The 19,214-nt window shown below is 50.3% G+C and overlaps 1 protein-coding gene across 1 annotated transcript; it reads left to right on the plus strand.

The window, feature by feature from the left end:
- The first annotated feature begins 239 nt into the window (after positions 1 to 239).
- GDI2 (GDP dissociation inhibitor 2) lies at positions 240 to 18,904 on the plus strand. Its single transcript, XM_082075114.1, has 11 exons — positions 240 to 418; positions 8,150 to 8,257; positions 8,988 to 9,087; positions 10,403 to 10,537; positions 12,316 to 12,514; positions 12,898 to 13,029; positions 13,570 to 13,669; positions 15,070 to 15,241; positions 16,470 to 16,614; positions 16,801 to 16,855; positions 17,890 to 18,904. Exons 1-11 carry the CDS (start codon positions 374 to 376, stop codon positions 18,043 to 18,045), a joined length of 1,347 nt encoding a protein of 448 aa, XP_081931240.1. The 5' UTR covers positions 240 to 373; the 3' UTR covers positions 18,046 to 18,904.
- The last annotated feature ends 310 nt before the right edge of the window (positions 18,905 to 19,214 follow it).

The raw sequence follows: 19,214 nt of genomic DNA on the forward strand, positions 1-19,214 counted from the left end.
CTGCACAAACCCCGCGGTACAGCCGGGGTGGGGGGAAAAGGCGGGAGGGCGCCAGGCGCAGCTCCGCGCATGCGCGTCGCGCCCCCCACCACGGTGGCAGCGGCTGTCGGCACGGCGCAGCGCCCGCCCCCTAGCGACGGCGCGGGAGAGCCAATAGCGGGCGGGGATGGGGGTGATTGGCAGGCGCGGGGGCGGGGCGGGGGCGGTGCGGCCACGCCCCCTCCCGGCGCGGTCTCCTCACGGCGGCGGCGGCGGCTCCATTTTCTCCCGCTCCCGCAGCGCCCGGTTCGCCTCAGCCCCGGCTGGCGGAGAGAGAGACCCCGAGAGACGCTCCCCCCCCGGCGCCCCGTTCTTCCCTCCCCCCCGCGCCGCCATGAATGAGGAGTACGACGTGATCGTGCTGGGCACCGGCCTCACGGTGAGGAGGAGCCGTCGCCGGGCTGGGCCTCGGGCCTGCCCAGAGCGGCCGCCGCCCTGACGGGCTCCGCCGCGCCCCCCCCCGGCTTTACCTCCTGCCTGCGCCCGCTCCCCCCTCCCCATCCTTTCCCCCGGGACCTGATCCCCGCTCTCCCCTGGGCTCCGGTGTCCTTTTGCCCATTTATCACCTGATTATCCCCCCCACCGGGGGTCTGCGCCCCAGCAGCCTCGGGTACCCGCTCCTGGTTCCCTCCACCGGGGGCTCTGCCCGGGTTTCTCCCCTCGCTTGGACCTTGCGGGTCGTTTCTTTCACCTGTCACCATCGTATCCCACCCCCCCAACCCCGGGGCTTGGGTTCCTGCCACCCCCTTCAAATATTATCATGGGGTGATGGGGGCTGGTCTTTCCTTCCCCCTGGAGTCACCTGGGTCCTTTCCCCCATCTCTCATTTAATTATCATCTCATCCTCCATCACTTCCCGCCCCCCCTCCCCCCCCCCGGCCTCTCCCCGCTCCCCCACCTGACTTCTTGCGCCCCGGGCTCCCTTCTGCTTTTTATCTGATTATAACAAACCCCCATGTTTAGCTGTGTGTCCCCCCCCATCCCCACCCCCGGGGACCCCCCCAGCGCCCTGTGGGGCTGGTCCGAGCCCCGGGGCGGCCCCGGGTCCCCGGCGCTGCCCGTGGGAGGCCCCAGGAAATGCGGTTGTTTAGCGTTGGGAGGGCGGGGGACGACGGACAATAAAACGCTAACGGGGATTTATCGCCTCATTATTATTTTTTTTTTTTATCATTTTTATTTTATTTTTCCGCTTTTCCCCCTTAACCCGGAGGTGGCTGCAGGTCCATCCAGCCATGCCCAGAGCCCAAGCCCGGCTTAGGGTGGATCCAAACCTGGTTCTATTCCACCCCCCCACCTCCCCGCTCCGCCTTTGCAGCCTCTTCATCCAGCCCTGACTGCAGCAGGAGGGGGATGGGAAGGCGGGCGAGCCCTGTATGCCTGTCAAATTTGTCTGATTTCCCCCCCCAACCCCCCTTAAAAAAAAAAAAAAAAAGAAAAAATATATTATCCTTTTCATTGTCGCTTCATCTTGGTCATCCCTGAGGAAATCTGACAGCTGATGGGGTGCGGCGGAGGGAGGGGGATGAGCCGTGCTGGGGCTTTGTCCTATTGTGGAGGATGCAGTTTGTGCTGCAGGCTGCCGAGGAGGGAAAAAAAACCCATAAAATAAAATATGGCAGCGCTGCTGCTGCCCGTGAGGTTTGCTGGTGGGGGGGGATTTCTTCTGGTTCCTTCCTTCGAACTGGGAGCCACCGGCAGCTTATCCGCTGCGGGTTTAGTAGGGGCTGGAGGGTGGATTGCAGGTTAGAAATAAGAGGCATTGTTTGAAGAAGAGGGGAAGAAAATCCAATATGGTGGAGAGAAGGAGGTTTTTCCTTGCTGTTAAATAGCCTTTCCTGCTTTTGTTAATGGGGAGACGCTTAGACAAAGAGATATCTTTGGGGTTGGCCGTGAGGGATTTCCCCCCGCTTCCCCTGTCGCTGATAATTTTAAATAGAAATACACGAGCTTCCTACTGTGGCTTTGACACTGTGATTGACGCGGCGGTGAAGGCGCCGGGGCTGCTGACACCGGGCACGGCTGCTTCAGGCAGATCTGGTTTATCATATATCCCCCCCCGCCCCGTATTGAGTATGGGAATAATGGTAACAAAACCCAAGATGTGGCACAAAGAAAATGTGCCAAAGCGTGGGAGCGTCTGCCGGAGGGTAAACCCAACTTTCCTGGTTGCTTTAATTCCTTTCTCTAAAGGCTCTTCCTTTGAGGTAGCAGGAATGACTTAGGAGGCAAAAAGCTTCTTCCATTTGATAGGGAAAGCTGCAGTCTGGCCTAAAACCTCTCCCAGGCTTAGCAGAGCAGGGAAACAGACATTTGGGGAGGTGAAATATAATGAGCTTCTAGCAAAGGGGCCTCCAATAGATCTGAGCCCCATTAAAATGTTAATTTATGCTTTAGAGTGAGCTGTGGTATCAAGTTGGTAAGCACGGTGCTTAATCTCAAACCGACAAATGCCAGTGTAAATTTGACAAAAAGCCTCTTGTGAAATCACTTTTAAGACAAGCGAATGCTAATGATCAGCGGTTGAGTTCAAAGGAATAAATTACGGCCGTATTTGAAGCTGTGCTGACCAATTTTCGGAGCCTGGGAGCATGCAAGAGGGTTTGTTTGGCTTCTGATGTGCTGGATTTGACCTCTGAAATACCAGTTGGAACAGGATGGACTTCAACCCGATTCAGGTGGAAAAGCAAGTGGATGGAAAGCAGAGGTCTTGGTGCAGCCAGGATGTTCCTGATCCTAAAATGCAGAGTTTTGGCTCAGCCATTGAGGCTGGCGAGTTTTGTGGGAGCAGTTTAGTCTGGGCTGCAGGACATTTTCTGCAGATGAGGCATCAAACTGGAAGCTTGAAGGTTTTGCTCCTCCAACCTTGCCCTGGTACTTCCTGAGGAAAAGGAACTGGAAAACACGTTGTTTAAACGTGTTTGGTTGTTTCTTTCCTTTTCCAAAGAGCCTTGAACTGTCATGAAACTTCTGCTGATGTTTTCAACCATCCTTTCCTTAAATCCAGCCCTTGCAGAAATGGATTATACTGTTGGAGACCCATCAGGCAACTGTAGTAGCTCCGTGAGTTTCTGTCTCTTTGAAAAGCCTGAATTGCACCTTGAGTACCAATCTCGATGCTGCCTGAACAAAACAGAGATTAACTCGGGGCCCAGTTTCTTAGCTATTAGAGCGTTTTGCCCCTTGGGCTATGTGTTGGGTTGTGCCCATCTTGCGTCTTGTCCCATGAGAGTTACCAGTTGATTTGTCCCAGCTGTTCATCTGGAGGGTTTGTTCTTTCTCTTTTTGAAGCAGAAATTCAGTTGTTGGTTTAAACAGAAAAAAATAAATGGTCAGAGCCTTTAGATAGGAACCGCAAATACATTGGTTGCGGTGGTTGTTCTGGTTGTGTCCGCAGGGCCACCGCTACGTGTGTGCACAAGTGTGTGTGCGTAAATTCCACTTTTGATAGATCCGAAAGCACAACATTAATATTTCAGGTGCTAATCTCCTCTTCAGCCAGTAGTGAAAAGCTTAGGCAGCTAGACTAGGATTACCAGCACTAAAATATTTTAACTTTTTCCCTTATGTATGCAAGTGAGAGACCCTGTTGTGATGCCAAGCTTGTATAGATGTCTTAGTAGTATGGGGAAAAAATAATCCCACCACATTTTTACCTCCTGAATTACTGCTCTTTTGACAGCCTCAAACTTAACACAAGGTTTAATTAACTTCATTATTTTCCTCCTGATCTCTCTGTGCGTTGAGGTGGTTCTGGCAGCATGAGGGCTTGTAGGTCATCCAGGTACCACAGGTACAGGAGGCGCTGGTGGAAATGGCTTCTCCAAGTTGCCCAAGTCTTAAGTAGCTTTAAGATCCTTGGCTTAGGCTTGTTACGTGCATCGTGCTTTGCAGATTAAGCAGCATCTTTCTCCAGACCTACCGCACAAACTCGTTTTTAATCTGGCGCGGCAATCTGTAGGCTGGAGAACTCCTAGTGTTTTTATTTTCAGACTTGTCTTTTCAGCTCACCTCCATTTCTGCCTTCATGATCTGGAAAAGGACTCAGTGCTCCCTCACTGGGACGTTCGGAGTAGGTTGTTGTGCCTTCTGACACCCGTTCGTTATCTCCTCTCTGTGCTGCAGACAACGTGGGTTATTTGACATGACTGTTTGGTGTAATTGGACTGTCTTGTTTAGCCCCAGTAGACGAACGCCACGTTCCTGCTGGGTTTTCACTCATTGCGGTGTGTTGAGCTAAGCTTCTTACCTGCCAGCTGCCTCACCATGTTAAAGCCGTATAAATCCATCACAAAGATGCAGATTCACTTTCTGTAGGAGCTGAGCAGCCACACTCCTCTTCAAGAGGTATTTAATCATACAGGCACAGGCCTCAGTGCTTGAAAAACCTAAATAATAACGTCAAAGTGACTGCGAGGACCAAATGATGTTTCACTGTCCCTTGCATCATCCCCTGGTAGCCGAGGGCATTGCTCAAGCTCAATGAGTAGTTTTTTTTTTGTAGTTTGTGTGGTTAAGCAGAGCTTTTATTCTTGCTCGTTGGAGTCTGGCATGGTAGACGTAGCCAACGTGTATTAGAGGTGCAATAGCCTGGGCAATGTAACAAGCTGTGTGTAACTTTTTGCTCACCACGGCCTTGTCCTTCCAAGAAAGAGCTCTTGCTGTGCCAGAACCCCTTGAAAAGGATTTTGCTAAATGTTTTGCGCAGAATCCTCCTCTCTGTGCTGTTAGATGGCCCGACGCCAGCTCAGGTTTCCATCGGTCTGTCTGAGCCTTTCTGAACTGCCGCCCTACTTGGAGAAAATCCATGTCAACCTGCTTGCTGCCCTCTGTTCCTGAAGGCTTCTGTGTGCAGAAGATCCATTCAGGAGTAGCTTGTGCAAGCGATGGAAGAGCTGATGGTCTTCAGCAAGCATGGAAACATTGATACCTCACACTTACCCCTTACTCCTGGGTTTTTTTCATGGATTTGTATGAAATATGTGGTCTCTATGTTTCTGAAGCACGTTGCTCTCCGGTTCTGTGCTCTCTGGCCGTTTGAAGCGGCTGAGTGGTGCTGCAGATGACATCGATCGCTCCAAGACTTGCTCTGTCATTCATTCGGGAGCCTGTTGTAACCCGAACTGGCTGAAGCGGTGGATCGTAGTGACTATAATTTGCCCGAAGATTGTGTTCAACCCCTGCTGGATACCTGGAGTTTTCCCCGCTGTGTCTCGATGCCCTTTCTGCCATCAGCAGCTGCTCAGTTGTACCCGTTTGTGCAGGGTCGGCGTTTACAATTCCGAAAGCCGCAGATTTGAACTCTTGACGCTTCTCCTTTTTTATTTGCAGTCTAAATTCTTGCCAGCCCTTCCCTCATCGGTGCAGCCTGTTTGTTTTCCTCGCTCCCTGACCCAAATGACATAATGACACATCAAGCAGTTCCTTGATGCCCATGGACGGGTATAGCCAGCGGTCGGCCAGCGCAGCTATCGAAAGGAATTGCTGAGCTGGGAGGATAAATCTATTGTACGGGGTTTTTTTGTGTTTTATGACCGTGCCGTTGCCTCATCGGCTGCGAAGGGAAGCGACGGTGAAAGGCTCACGTGGGATTTCAACGCTTCGGGGCTCTGCAGGAGCCTGGGTGATATAACGAATGTGTTAAACGAGCTGTGGATAAAATAGTATCATAATATCTCCACCTTGATCCCCATATTGGTGTTTAATGGGTACGAAATAAGATTGAAAAGGTACTTAAGACCTCTTATATCTTCTGCTGGTACCCAGATTTGCTCTGGGGGATGCTGGCAATTTGGGCAGGCACCCTGTTGAAGGGATATGTGCTCCCTGGGAAGTGATGGGTGAGCTGTTCTGGGAAAATAGAGCAAGAAATGCTTTGAAGTTGCCTTAAATGGAGGAAGGAAATCAGCTGACATCTGGGGCAAAGAATGTAGCTTTCTGCAGCTTTTACTGTAACTTCATCCCTCCAATTGATACTTATTTTGTTTTGAAATCCTTGTTGGCTTCCTCATGGCTCAGCTCCAGCGTGGACGCTGGCAGAGCTGGTGATCATGGGGTTTGGAAGATCTTCCAGGGGGAGTAAAACCAGCGGGTAGCGCAAAGAGTCAACCGGAGTCCTTGTGTTGAGCTCTGTGAAATTTGGTTTAACTGAGGAGACCACGCTGGCTTGTTGTGATGGACTCGGTGTGGTACCATGTTGCATGTGGTAAATCATTAACGTTTTAACCGACACCGTAAAAGCCGCCTGGACTTTCACTCGGCGTTGTAGGGCTCACAGTGCCCTCAAGTAGTGTCGTAACTCAGGGTTTGGTGCAGCCACGTCTGTTCTAAGGGTCTCCGCTTGCTTCAGCCTGTTCAGAAAGCGCGGAGGGGTCTTGTAGGGCATGAGGGATCTGGAAGGAGCAGCTGATGGATCGTGGAGAGGTTTTGCGGGAAGTACCGCGCCTAATCCTGCTCACTGTCCACGTGATGACCATGAAGCCTTGGAATCACCCGCGACCAAAGGGATCAGACTCGGTGCACCGGGCAGGCAGCTCCAGCTTTGCTCTTCACGGCCTCAGTTGAATTCTGGTGCCGTCCCGGTGGGTATCTGGGTGGCCAGTGTGGCCACGCTCTCCCAGCAGAAAAGATCTGCCCGTTGCCACCTGGAAGCACCAGAACAGCAGGTCATCATGTCAGCGATCCATCTCAATGCTCCTATAGATGTTGAGACGCTACAGAACAAAATAACTCTCTCTGTCGGTTGGTCTTTGGTTGTGAAGATGATTTTAAAAGCTTCCTTTGGGGATTTACCCAAGTTGGCATTTGCAGGTCATGTAAACAGTATACGGTGGGAGGCTTTTTGTGTTCTAATTGGGGTTTGATTGAGTGCACTAACCAATACCTCTATTGGTCGGTGTCGCTGTAACGTAGTTTGCAATAAACCTACTACACTCTTACTACTCCTTTCCACCTTCCTAAGCGGGAAAATGACCCAGGGGGGAGTCCTGAGCGCTCCACGGAGTGAAGTGTGTGTGGATTAAACACGAAGGATCTCATGGAGATGCAGATCTCAAGCTGCTGGTTTGGGAATGAATGACTCCTCTGCTCCTGAGCTTCCAGATGTGCAGCGGTGGCATCTTGGCAGCTGGATGTGGGATTTTACAGACTGAATGAAAAATAACACGAGATGTAGCTGGGACCTACAAATTAGATAATGTTGATGGTGAATGGGAAGCAAATTTCAGACGTAATTCTGCCTTTGGAGAGAGCTGAGACAGAGCAGGAACGATCAGTAAAACCTCCACAATACGCAGCCCTAAGCGTGCAAAAATATTCAAGTTTTTGTTAAGCTCTTTGGCTTCTGAATGCCAGAGCTGGTGACCGGGTTAGTTGGAAAGTTGTGTTTTAATTGGGATTTAGCGTGTGAGTCCTTAGCTGGTTCTGCAAGCTCCAACTTGTGTCCCTCTGTGATTAGTCTCAGCTTCTTGGTGCTGCATTTAGCAGCTTATCTGCTGCTTGAAGTGCTCTCGGTGTTTTTAATCTCAGTGGGTACACAGCAAGGATAGCAAAATATCTACTGAGATGATGAAGCTCCCAAATAGCTTAATTTATTCTTTCTGCTGCTTCTGTCCCCTTAAGAGGAGCTGTTGACTCTGTCGCTTGTCCCAGTGTGGCAAATATCAAAGATTAAAGTTTTGAGGAGACTATCTGGAGCCCTTTAAAGTTTTATGCTGCTGGTGTCACCCATAAATGCGGGTGCTGTGAACGTCCTTATTGATAATAGGTGGTTTAGGAGTATAGATTTTCCTAATATAGCCCAAATACATGAACTTCCCAGGGGACCCCTGGTAGGTGGTGGTTGTGGAGTTAAAACATGTCGGTTGGCTTTCCCAGAGAAGAAACCAAACCTCGTAAGGGGTTAATCTGTCTCGAGAAGTCTTTCAGTGTGCGCGTCTTAATTTTGGTGTGAGGCAACAGGTGTGTTTGTTTTCAAAGGACTGTGCAGGTCCCTTCAAATCCAGGCGTGCAGCGGGTTGTCTGAACCTGCTCTTCAATGGAGCAACGTTAGGAAAAAATGGAAGGAGACTTAAATACAACTAACACGTTCCTTTCTTGTTTCCTCTCTCTGTAGGAATGCATCCTCTCCGGGATTATGTCTGTGAATGGAAAGAAAGTCCTTCACATGGATCGTAATTCCTACTACGGAGGGGAAAGCGCATCCATTACACCCCTGGAGGATGTAAGTACGGGGCGGGGGGCTGACACCCTTTATTGTGTCCTTCTCAGGCGCATAAAAGAGGCTTTAGTTTGAGTTATCCTAGGGGTGGATTCAAAGTAATTACTCCTAAGGGTTTCCTTTGAGTAAGAATGTTTTATAGCACTTCCACACCAGATAACAACGGTGGAGAAACCAGTGTGCGTGTTTATACTTGGTAGATAACACTTGTTTTCTGGAGTCTCCAGCTGAGATTGAAAATCTGAGCGATCGTTCGGAGGCAAAACGTTGCCTGAACAAATACTCTCTGTATCTTGATGTTACGCTTGGTCCTTGGTATAGTAATAATAAATGCCACCTCCTCTGGTTACTGCTTGCACCCCGTGATTGCGTACCCCTAAAGCCCTTAGTGTGGCTGGTTAATTAGATGTCAGGAAATCGCTGCGCTCCTTGCTGCTTAATTGGGTTAAATATTTATATTGGAGAATCTGATTTAAGCATATGGACGAGCCTGCCCTTTCCTGAAGGAGGCATTTTTGATCAGATTACCTTTAGCTCTGTTCAACAGTATTTTGGTTCAGCAGGTCATAAATTCCCAAGCATCAAATTTGAGCTAAAACGCCAGCCAAAATTTACTGTGAAGAGCTTGTGTTCAGCTGGGGAGATGTGGGGGTGGAAAGTGTGTACATGTGTGGGAGAAATTATACCCACAGATACTTCCTCTGCTATAATAAGTTCTGTATTCTCTCTGAAGCTCTACAAAAGGTTTAATTTACCGGGAACTCCACCAGAATCTATGGGGCGAGGAAGAGACTGGAACGTGGACCTCATTCCGAAATTCCTTATGGCGAACGGTAAGCGATGCTGAGCTCCTAAATCTGCCTCGTCAGCATAGCTCGGGCTCGTGTTCGGTGCCATAACAAATGAAGAGCCCTTCGTTTAGCTCTTCATGAACTTGTTGGAGCATTAATCAAAACTGATCTGCCCGTGTTTATGCCAGAAGCTCCACAGCTTTTGTTCTGTGACTCGTTTTGTTTGTGGACCTCTCAGATTGGGAAGGTGGCTCCAGCAGTGGGATGTCTGGAAGGTTCGAACGGCCATTTTCCAACATCCTCCTCTAAAATGTTTCCATTTCTAGCTGTAAGTTTGTGCACTGTTATTCTTGCATGGCTTAGGAAGAAACAGTTGATTCCATGGTGACCGTTAATCTCCTTTGTTCCTATTTTATGGCTTGTAGAGTCTGTCATCCCTTATTGATGCTACAAATCCTCATTCTTTATGTGTTCTAGTACTGGGACAGGTCTTCTGGACCAAACCCACTATTGGTGAGGTGGTTATCTGGGGGGTTCAACCTGAAGAACAAGAGGCTGAGTGGAGACCTTCTCACTTCCTACAACTACCTGAAAGGAGGTTGTAGTGTGGAGGGTGTTGGTCTCTGCTTCCAAGGAAAAAGCAACAGGAGCAGAGGAAACGGCCTCACGTTGCGCCAGGGGAGGTTGAGGTTGGATGTGGGGACCAATTTCTTCCCCAAAGGGCTGTGGGGCATTGGAACAGGCTGCCCAGGGCAGTGCTGGAGTCACCATCCCTGGAGGGTTGGACAGACGGACATGAGGTTCTCAGGGATGTGATTTAGGGCCAGTGTTGGGGTAACAGTTGGACTCGATGATCTTGAGGGTCTTTTCCAACCAAAACAATTCCATGATAATGTCAACAAATTCAGGGGCCACTCTTTTTGCCAAGTACCGCCCACTTGCTTCTGGAATCTCTTATCCCATTGTGTAATGTCAGTCTTGCTCGAGGTTAGTGCAGTGGAAGTCTTGATAGATTCCAATTAAGATTGATTACTATATTCTCAGCTTACTCTCAGCTTGCACAGGCGTTGTGATGCATTTCTAGGGGACATCATCCCTCTGGGGATGTGACAGTGGGGGGGACAGGTCAGAGGACATGCTGCACTTTGCTCACAGGAGTGACAAGGAGACTGTTAACTGCCGGTTAAAAAAGCCTTAAAACTGCCTGATAATGCTGTAGTGAGTATCTGCAACATCACGTATGTTACACAAAGGTGTAAGAGCTGTGTGGGTTGAGCGTGGTGCTGCCATTGAAGGGTTTGGAGAAACACTGTCCTCCTCTTGGCTTCTGCTTACTTGTGCCAAACCTCATTTTCAGGTCAGTTGGTAAAGATGCTGCTCTACACAGAAGTTACTCGCTACTTAGACTTCAAGGTGATCGAGGGGAGCTTCGTCTACAAGGGAGGCAAGATCTACAAAGTTCCTTCCACCGAGGCAGAAGCTTTGGCATCCAGTGAGTAGTTTCACCTTCCTTTGTTTCTTTTCACCTTGCTTTGTTTCCTCCTGAACCTCCCGTTTTTAAACAAAGATGAGACAGGTCTTTGCCACCCACATCTCGAGGTATTTTATGCTTGCGTGGAAAAGCAAATTTTGACGCTCCTCACGTGGTGCTGTGTGTAGACTCCGTCTCAGTAACAAGCTGTGCTTAGCAGAGGAGTCTTCTACATCTCATTTGACTTCAAACACCACTTGTAGGGTGAGCCTTGGGCTTCCTGAGCCTTCAGTTACTGTTTTCTTAGAGCTTTCCAATGGAGCTGCTCAAGCTGCTTGTCCTATGGCTCATCTGATGAGAAGCTGATGGTGTTTTACTTCCTTCCGAGGTTGCACTTTGGGCTGATGTGCCCAGCTCTGCCATAAATATTTAACATTGGATCCTTGTTGGATGTAATTAATGTGTGAAAATGTCACATTTGTCAGCAGGCAAATTGGAATGAATAATTCTGGCATGTGGCACCTGGCTCAAATCTTAATTGGTGTCTTAGATGTCACTCTTCAGATAAAACTACTGATCATTCGTAGTAGTGCAATGCGTTAGGAGCTGGCAGAGGGCAGCCTGTTTAGCTTCAGATGTGAGATGGATGTAATATAATCTTGGAAAAGTCTTGTGATAACATGACTCCTGCAAATAAGGCTCCTGGTGTGTAGCTTGTACTTTGGAGCCTCCCTCTTGGCAGATATTGCTGTTTGCTGTGAAGTAACCGGTTGTTCCTTCAATTTTGGCCACGTTGTTCTTTTAAATAGTCTCTTAAGAGACTCATAGTGGCAGAAGTAGGAGGTTCCTCTGGTGCTGTCTCTGCCTTGGTGTTCCAGCAAGCCCAGTCTTACTTCTCCAATTTGTAGAAAATTAAACCACGTAAATGGTGCCTTGGCCAATCTCGTGTTGGAAGTTTTGACCCTTGCAGTACTTGCCTGGTTCCTTGGGGAGGCTGCAGGAGAGCCCAGGGTGGTAGATACCGAATGCAGAGCTCTGCTTAGGAAAGCTCAGCTTGGGCTTTACACCACATCAAATGGAAACTGCTCTCTAGGCTTTCCCGCAGCTGGTAGGAACTCGGCCTCCAGCCACACCGTGAAAAGAACTGGCCGTACCGCCTCTTGAGATGTGGTACACCAGGACAGCTGCCTGTGGGGACCGACTTGGCAGATGTTTGTGTGTCTTCTGCCTGAACAGGAGAGCCCTGGTTAGTCCTCAAGGCCAAACTCCAGGTTATGAGCCAGCGTGTGGCCAAGAGGCCACCAGCATCTTGGCTGGTACCAGCACAGGTGTGGCCAGCAGGCCCAGGGCAGTGACCGTCCCTGTGCTGGGACCTGGGGAGGCCAAACCGCCAATCCTGGGGGCAGTTCTGGGCCCCTCACGCCAAGAAAGGCCTTGAGGTGCTGGAGCGAGTGGAGAGAAGGGAACGGAGCTGGTGAGGGGCTGGAGAAGGAGGTTGAGGTTGGATCTTGGGAACAATTTCTTCCCCAAAGGGCTGTGGGGCATTGGAACAGGCTGCCCAGGACAGTGCTGGAGTCACCATCCCTGGAGGGTCGGACAGACGGACATGAGGTTCTTGGGGACGTGGGGCAGTGCCAGGGCTGGTTAATGGCTGGACTCCACGATCGTAAACATCTTTTCCAACCAAACCGATTCTGTGTTTGTAACACTCAGCAGTTCTTTCCCGCTTTTGATACTCTGTGGTGATGGAAAAGCCATTTAGTAGCCACGCGAGTTCTGACAAAACACCTCGTTTTTAGGCTTAATGGGCTTGTTTGAGAAACGCCGGTTCAGGAAATTCCTAGTGTACGTCGCCAACTTTGATGAGAACGACGCTCGAACTTTCGAAGGCGTCGATCCCAAGAAAACCACCATGCGCGACGTGTACAAGAAGTTCGACCTGGGGCAGGACGTTATTGATTTCACAGGCCATGCCCTCGCGCTCTACAGGACTGACGAGTAAGTGGGGGTTCAGTTGCTCCCCAAAATCAGTTGGGGTGCTGGGTACTTAAAGCACCAGCCTCGCAAATTGACTGTAGGATGTTTTGCAAAGTGTGTCTGTCCCTGAGTGTTGCGTGAGTCTTAAAATACAGGGCCCTCTGCTCATGGGATATTTAAATTTTGTGGGTTCCTGGGGTTAATGAGGCATCTCCTTCCTGAATAAAACCCCCTGGTGACACTTAAGTGCTTCTAAAAGGGAATTTCCAGGGAAATAATTGCCAGGAACAGCTGGAGGGTGGGGAAGGAAACTTCATGGGAAGCAAATATTTTGCTCTCCGAGTATATTCTGCTGTAAGTTTGGATTTGTGAAACGTTGCAAACTGTGTATCCGCCCTCTCCAGCTATTTAGATCAACCCTGCCAAGAAACGATCAACAGGATTAAGCTCTACAGCGAGTCGCTGGCTCGATACGGGAAGAGCCCGTACCTGTATCCCCTCTATGGCCTTGGAGAGCTGCCCCAGGGATTCGCAAGGTGAGATCTTAGTTTTTGGACTCGGCTTCTCAACCCTGCCGGGGGATCGGATGCGTTGGGGTCGGTGCTCAGGCTTCCAGAACGTGATGCTGCTTCAAAATACTGCGGTCGTTAATGGTTCTGTTGCTGTCTTAATCAAGAAGCAATTCCTCCATGTGAGATTCCTTCTTTTGGGGCTTATTTACCGCAATTCTTGTTAGTGCTGGTAATTCTGGATTTGTTCAGAGATAGTTTGCAGCATGTTGTCTATCTAAGAGGTTGGATTTGGCAGCCTGGTGTAGCCGGCAGCACTTTACACTGTGGGACTGTCTGGTTTGCACCGAGCAGATTCTTTCTAGCTGGATGTAATCGCAGCAATAATTTAAAACTCCAGCTGATGCCTTGTGGATGGAACAGCAAACGGCATCTGCTGCCTAGATAGTTAATTTTGGAGAGGTTTTAGTCTTAATGTGTGGATTGACCAAGGGGAACAGTTACAAGGGGCTGTTGAAAACCAAACGCGCTCGTGTGAAACATGCTGAAGAGGCTTTGCTCTTGCAGGCTAAGCGCTATATACGGAGGCACCTACATGCTGAACAAGCCCATCGAAGAGATTGTGATAGAAAACGGCAAAGTGGTTGGTGTGAAGTCTGAAGGGGAGGTACGGTACCTTCGGAATCTTTCCTTATTCCACATCTTGCCTCTCAAAACTGAGGCTGTTGCTCATGGATCTGAAGAAATAACAATAGGAAAAACCCTCATCAGAGCCCCAGCAGCAGAAGGGCTTGGCCAGCGCCGGTCTTCTCTGCGCAAAAAGGCTGAGCCTTGAATCCTGGGGGCAGTTTTGGGCCCCTCACGCCAAGAAAGGTCTTGAGGTGCTGGAGCAAGTTGAGAAAAGGGAACAGAGCTGGTGAGGGGCTGGAGCACAAGTGTGATGGGAGCGGCTGAGGGACCTGGGGGTTCAGCTGGAGAACAGGAGCTGAGGGGAGACCTTCTGATCTCTGAACTGCCTGAAAGGAGCTTGGAGCCAGGGGGGTCGGGCTCTGCTCCCCAGGAACAAGCACCAGGAGCAGAGGAAACAGCCTCAAGTTGCCCAGGGGAGGTTGAGGTTGGATGTGGGAACAATTTCTTCCCCAAAGGGCTGTGGGGCATTGGAACAGGCTGCCCAGGGCAGTGCTGGAGTCACCATCCCTGGAGGGCTGGACAGACGGACATGAGGTTCTCAGGGACATGGGGCAGTGCTGGGCTGGGTTAATGGCTGGACTCGATGATCTTAAAGTTTTCCAACCAAAATGATTCTATGATTCTATAAAAAACAACTCGTTAATATTTTCATAGCAAGGAATACAGTACAGCAATCATACTCCACGTTGGAATTAAGTCTTCATGAGTTGTCAGTGTTGTCTTGTGAATAAATCAGGCAGGTTGAACTGGAAAGGAGCCGCTCGCTTGTGTGTAACCCGCGTATGGAACCAGCTCTGCCCTTGACATTGAGCAGTAGCTGCTCGGCCGCCAGCACGTGGCATTTCTGCAGCTTCTTCTCAAGCAGGCGACAGAAAAGCAGCGAGAGTGCTGCGAGCTGCTCGGGAGCTATAAATGTGCTCCCAGCTTTGCAGGACAGTTTCGCACTTGCTGGGGTAACGTGTCCGTGCTGGGTGGGGGTGGTGTGTCCTGGCCGGCAGCAGAGGTGATAATCCATGTTACAGAGCGATGTGCTCAAGTGCAGGCTCCCTGCAGGCCTCAAGTTGGTTATTATTAAAATATTACTGTAAAATATAAGTTTTAGTGCAAATTCTTATCTGTTTGGTTCAACTTTGACTGAAGCAAGTTATGGTCCTAGGCTAGCGGGACCGGGATCTGTAGAGGTTAGAGATTAACGCAGACGTGATCGATCACACAGCTCTGCGTAGTCTTTTAAGAGTAATGCACTGAGGTTTGGGTTGTCCATGCTGAAACAACCTGATGTAGGAACAATCACCTCAAATTGCTCGTTAATTTTGCCTGAAATCATCTGGTTTCTCGTCTCCGCACAGTGGTCACTCGAGGTCTGTGTCTCTGCAGGTCGCTCGCTGCAAACAGCTCATCTGCGACCCCAGCTACGTGTCGGACCGCGTCACGAAGGTCGGCCAAGTGATTCGGGTAATCTGCATCTTGAGCCACCCCATCAAGAATACAAACGATGCCAACTCGTGCCAGATCATCATTCCACAGAATCAGGTCAACCGAAAATCAGGTGCGTGGAGAGTGGGGTGAGCTGGGCTCTGATAAACCACCCGCTGGAGCGAGTGGAGAGAAGGGAACGGAGCTGGTGAGGGGCTGGAGCACAAGTGTGATGGAGCGGCTGAGGGACCTGGGGGGTTCAGCTGGAGAACAGGAGCTGAGGGGAGACCTTCTGATCTCTGAACTGCCTGAAAGGAGCTTGGAGCCAGGGGGGTCGGGCTCTGCTCCCCAGGAACAAGCGCCTCATTCTTTATGTGTTCTAGTACTGGGACAGGTCTTCTGGACCAAACCCACTATTGGTGAGGTGGTTATCTGGGAGGTTCAACCTGAAGAACAGGAGGCTGAGTGGAGACCTTCTCACTTCCTACAACTACCTGAAAGGAGGTTGTAGTGTGGAGGGTGTTGGTCTCTGCTCCCCAGGAACAAGCGCCAGGAGCAGAGGAAACGGCCTCAAGTTGCGCCAGGGGAGGTTGAGGTTGGATGTGGGAACAATTTCTTCCCCAAAGGGCTGTGGGGCGTTGGAACAGGCTGCCCAGGGCAGTGCTGGAGTCACCATCCCTGGAGGGTTGGACAGAGATGAGGTTCTCAGGACATGGGGCAGGGACAGGGGTGGGTAGCGGTTGGACTCAATGCTCTTATCCAACCAAAATAATTGTATGATAAATGGCCTCACACCAAACACGTTGCAATAGTCCAGAGTGATGTGAATCAAACGGGGAATTTCACTTATTGCTGCTCCTTCAGCCTTCAAGTCCTGCCCAGAAACCCCTGGGCCCCCAGCCAGGCCGAGTGTAGTTCAGAGCCCTGGTGGGGGAGGCAGGAGAGGTTGGGGTGCCCGTGGTTGTGAAGTTGTCCAGAACCCCCCGAAGGAAGATCCCAACCTGAGAGAGGTGGGTGAGGAGCCTGGGGATGCTCTGGGAGGGCGGCGAGGGCTGCGTGGACGAGGGGAAACGCTTCCTCGCCTCGGACAGAGTGCTGGGCGGATTCCCGGAGCTCTCATAGCCCCAGGAAACTGAATTTTGGGGAGCTCACAGGGCTGCTGGTAGCCAGACCCATTAGCCAAAAGCCCGAGGGCACGTAGGACTGCAGAGCAAGGTCAGAACTCGCTCAAGCGCGGCCCTGAACAAGACAACAAGGTACAAAGTGGGGGAGCAGGAAGAGGCGCAGGAGCGCCCGAGTTCGATGCTTTTGGTCAGAGATGGGACAAATCCTGACCTGCCGCCACGACGTTCATTCCCCAGATATCTACGTCTGCATGATCTCCTCCGCGCACAACGTGGCGGCGCAGGGCAAGTACATCGCCATCGCCAGCACCACCGTGGAAACCGCCGACCCGGAGAAGGAAATCAAACCCGCTTTGGACCTCTTGGAGCCCATCGAGCAGAAGTAAGTCCTGGACCAGCCTCCTCTCCCTCTTCTGCGAGCACTTGGGGTCCGAAGGGCATTTGGCTGCACGCAAACGTTAAAACTCCACGTTTCCTCCGCATTTGGCAGAGCAGCACTATGTAATTCAGCCATTTTTGCGCCCGTTGCGATGCTCTAAAACCACACTCCAATATTTTCTCCTTCCAGGTTCGTTAGCATCAGCGACCTGTTCGCACCGACCGACTTGGGAACCGAAAGCCAGGTGAGTGAAGCGCCCGGCTTGTGTTTTGAGACGGGGAGGAGAGAGGCCAGACGCTAAACACAGTATCACAGTATGTTTGGCATTGGAAGGGACCTCAAAAGCTCATCCAGTCCAATCCCCCTGCTGGAGCAGGAACGCCCAGGTGAGGTCGCACAGGAACATGTCCAGGCGGGTTGGAATGTCTGCAGAGAAGGAGACTCCACAACCCCCCTGGGCAGCCTGTTCCAGGCTCTGCCACCCTCACTGAGAAGAAGTTTTTTTCTCAAATTTAAGTGGAACCTCTTGTGTTCCAGCTTGATCCCATTACCCCTTGTCCTATCATTGTTTGCCACTGGGAAGAGCCTGGCTCCATCCTCATGGCACTCACCCTTTATATATTCATAAACATTAATAAGGTCACCCCTCAGTCTCCTCCAAACTAAAGAGCCCCAGCTCCCTCAGCCTTTCTTCATAAGGGAGATGCTCCACTCCCTTAATCATCTTCATTGCCCTACACTGGACCCTCTCCAGCAGTTCCCTGTCCTGCTGGAACTAAGGGGCCACAACTGGACACAATATTCCAGGTGTGGTCTCACCAGGGCAGAGCAGAGGGGCAGGAGAACCTCTCTGACCTACTGACCACCCCCTTCTAACCCACCCCAGGTCCCATTGGCTTCCTGGCCACAAGGGCCCAGTGCTGGCTCATGGTCACCCTGCTGTCCCCAGGACCCCCAGGTCCCTTTCCCCTACACTGCTCTCTAATATATAATTTCCCAACCTATACTGGAACCTGGGGTTGTTCCTGCCCAGATGCAGGACTCTACACTTGCCCTTGTTAAATTTCATCAGGTTATTCCCCGCCCAGCTCTCCAGCCTGTCCAGGTCTCTGATGGCAGCACAGCTTCCAGTGTCACCACTCCTCCCAGCTTGGTGTCATCAGCAGACTTGCTGATAGTGCACTCTATTCCCTCGTCCAAATCGTTAATGAATATATTGAATAATACTGGCCCCAGTACTGCCCCCTGAGGCACTAAACCAGCTGCTTCTCCTTCCAGATCTTCATCTCCCGCACCTACGACGCCACCACCCACTTCGAGACGACGTGCGATGACATCAAAGATATTTATAAGAGGATGATGGGATCAGAGTTCGACTTCGAGGAGATGAAACGCAAGAAGAACGATATCTACGGGGAGGAGGAGCAGCAGTAATGAGAATCTCTAATTAGGAGAAATTTAAATCGGCTAATATGAATATATAAGGAACTTAATGAACACTGTATGAAATTCAATATTGTAAGGCCTGCTTTTGTAATCCCATCTCTGAGAGATTGAAGAGTACTGCACTGGTAATGTTCCCCTTTTGGATATCATGTGTTAATTATTTCATTCTAGTAGGGCTGCTGTCCAGAATCTGGCTAATTACTGACTGATTTAACGACTAACCTCGTAAAGCGAAAGGCAGACTGAACTCTTTTTTTCGTTGCGGACGTAGACGTTGGTGCAGATTTGAAATAACTCATTGACAGCTGTGTCTTACCTTGTCTTTTTAATCATTCGTAACCATCCTTCACAATTATGTGCTTCTTGGTGAGCTCTAGTAGACGTGACGGTTGTCACTCAAAAAACCTGATTATCAAGGAAAATAGAAACCAACCTGAGCACTCCATTATTGTGGACAGCATCCCTAAGAGTCTCTTCCCATCAATCTTAACTCTGTGGCAAGTTGTATTTTGGGACAGAGCCCACATCTATTGTAGCAGCAAATGTCGGCTTTAGTTCTGGGCACAGAACTTAACCCTCCACTTAAGCTTCTCAAACTGTTTACATCGGTTGGGACACAGCTGTGCCTAAGGCTCCTTTGTGTTTTAATCTTAATAAAAATTGAGAGAAAACAAAAATTACAGAGCAGGCAAGATGTGGAAGTATTTTTCTGTAGCCTTGGCGACTTCTCGGATGGACCAAAACGCCGCTGCGGTATCGACATGACGGAGCCTCGCGCTTCTCCTTGTCTCCCGAAGGCTCCAAATGATTTCTGTACTGCGAAGTAAAGCCAAATTCTGGAAAACCAGCCCTGGGCTCTGGTCTGATTCACTAATTCTGAGATCACTTGGATCTTGGGGTTGATACAGGAGTGGGGCAGAAGTTTTTAGGCTTCCAAGCCCAGCTGCCTTTGGTAGGGGAGACAATGCAGCAGCACAAAACCTCTTGCTGCATCTCAACCTCAGCCACCTACAGCCAGAAATAGCACTTACTTGCTTGAAGGTGTAGTAACTAAGTCTCGCTTTTAATGCTGCTCCTCTTTGCAGCGAGTCTTGCGGATCCCCTGGCTTGGATCTTGCAGCGCGTTGATGCGGGCGGAAGGTGCACAGGGAGGTTCA

The sequence above is a fragment of the Streptopelia decaocto genome (assembly GCF_964273445.1).
Source record: "Streptopelia decaocto genome assembly, chromosome: 1".
Classification (NCBI taxonomy): domain Eukaryota; kingdom Metazoa; phylum Chordata; class Aves; order Columbiformes; family Columbidae; genus Streptopelia; species Streptopelia decaocto.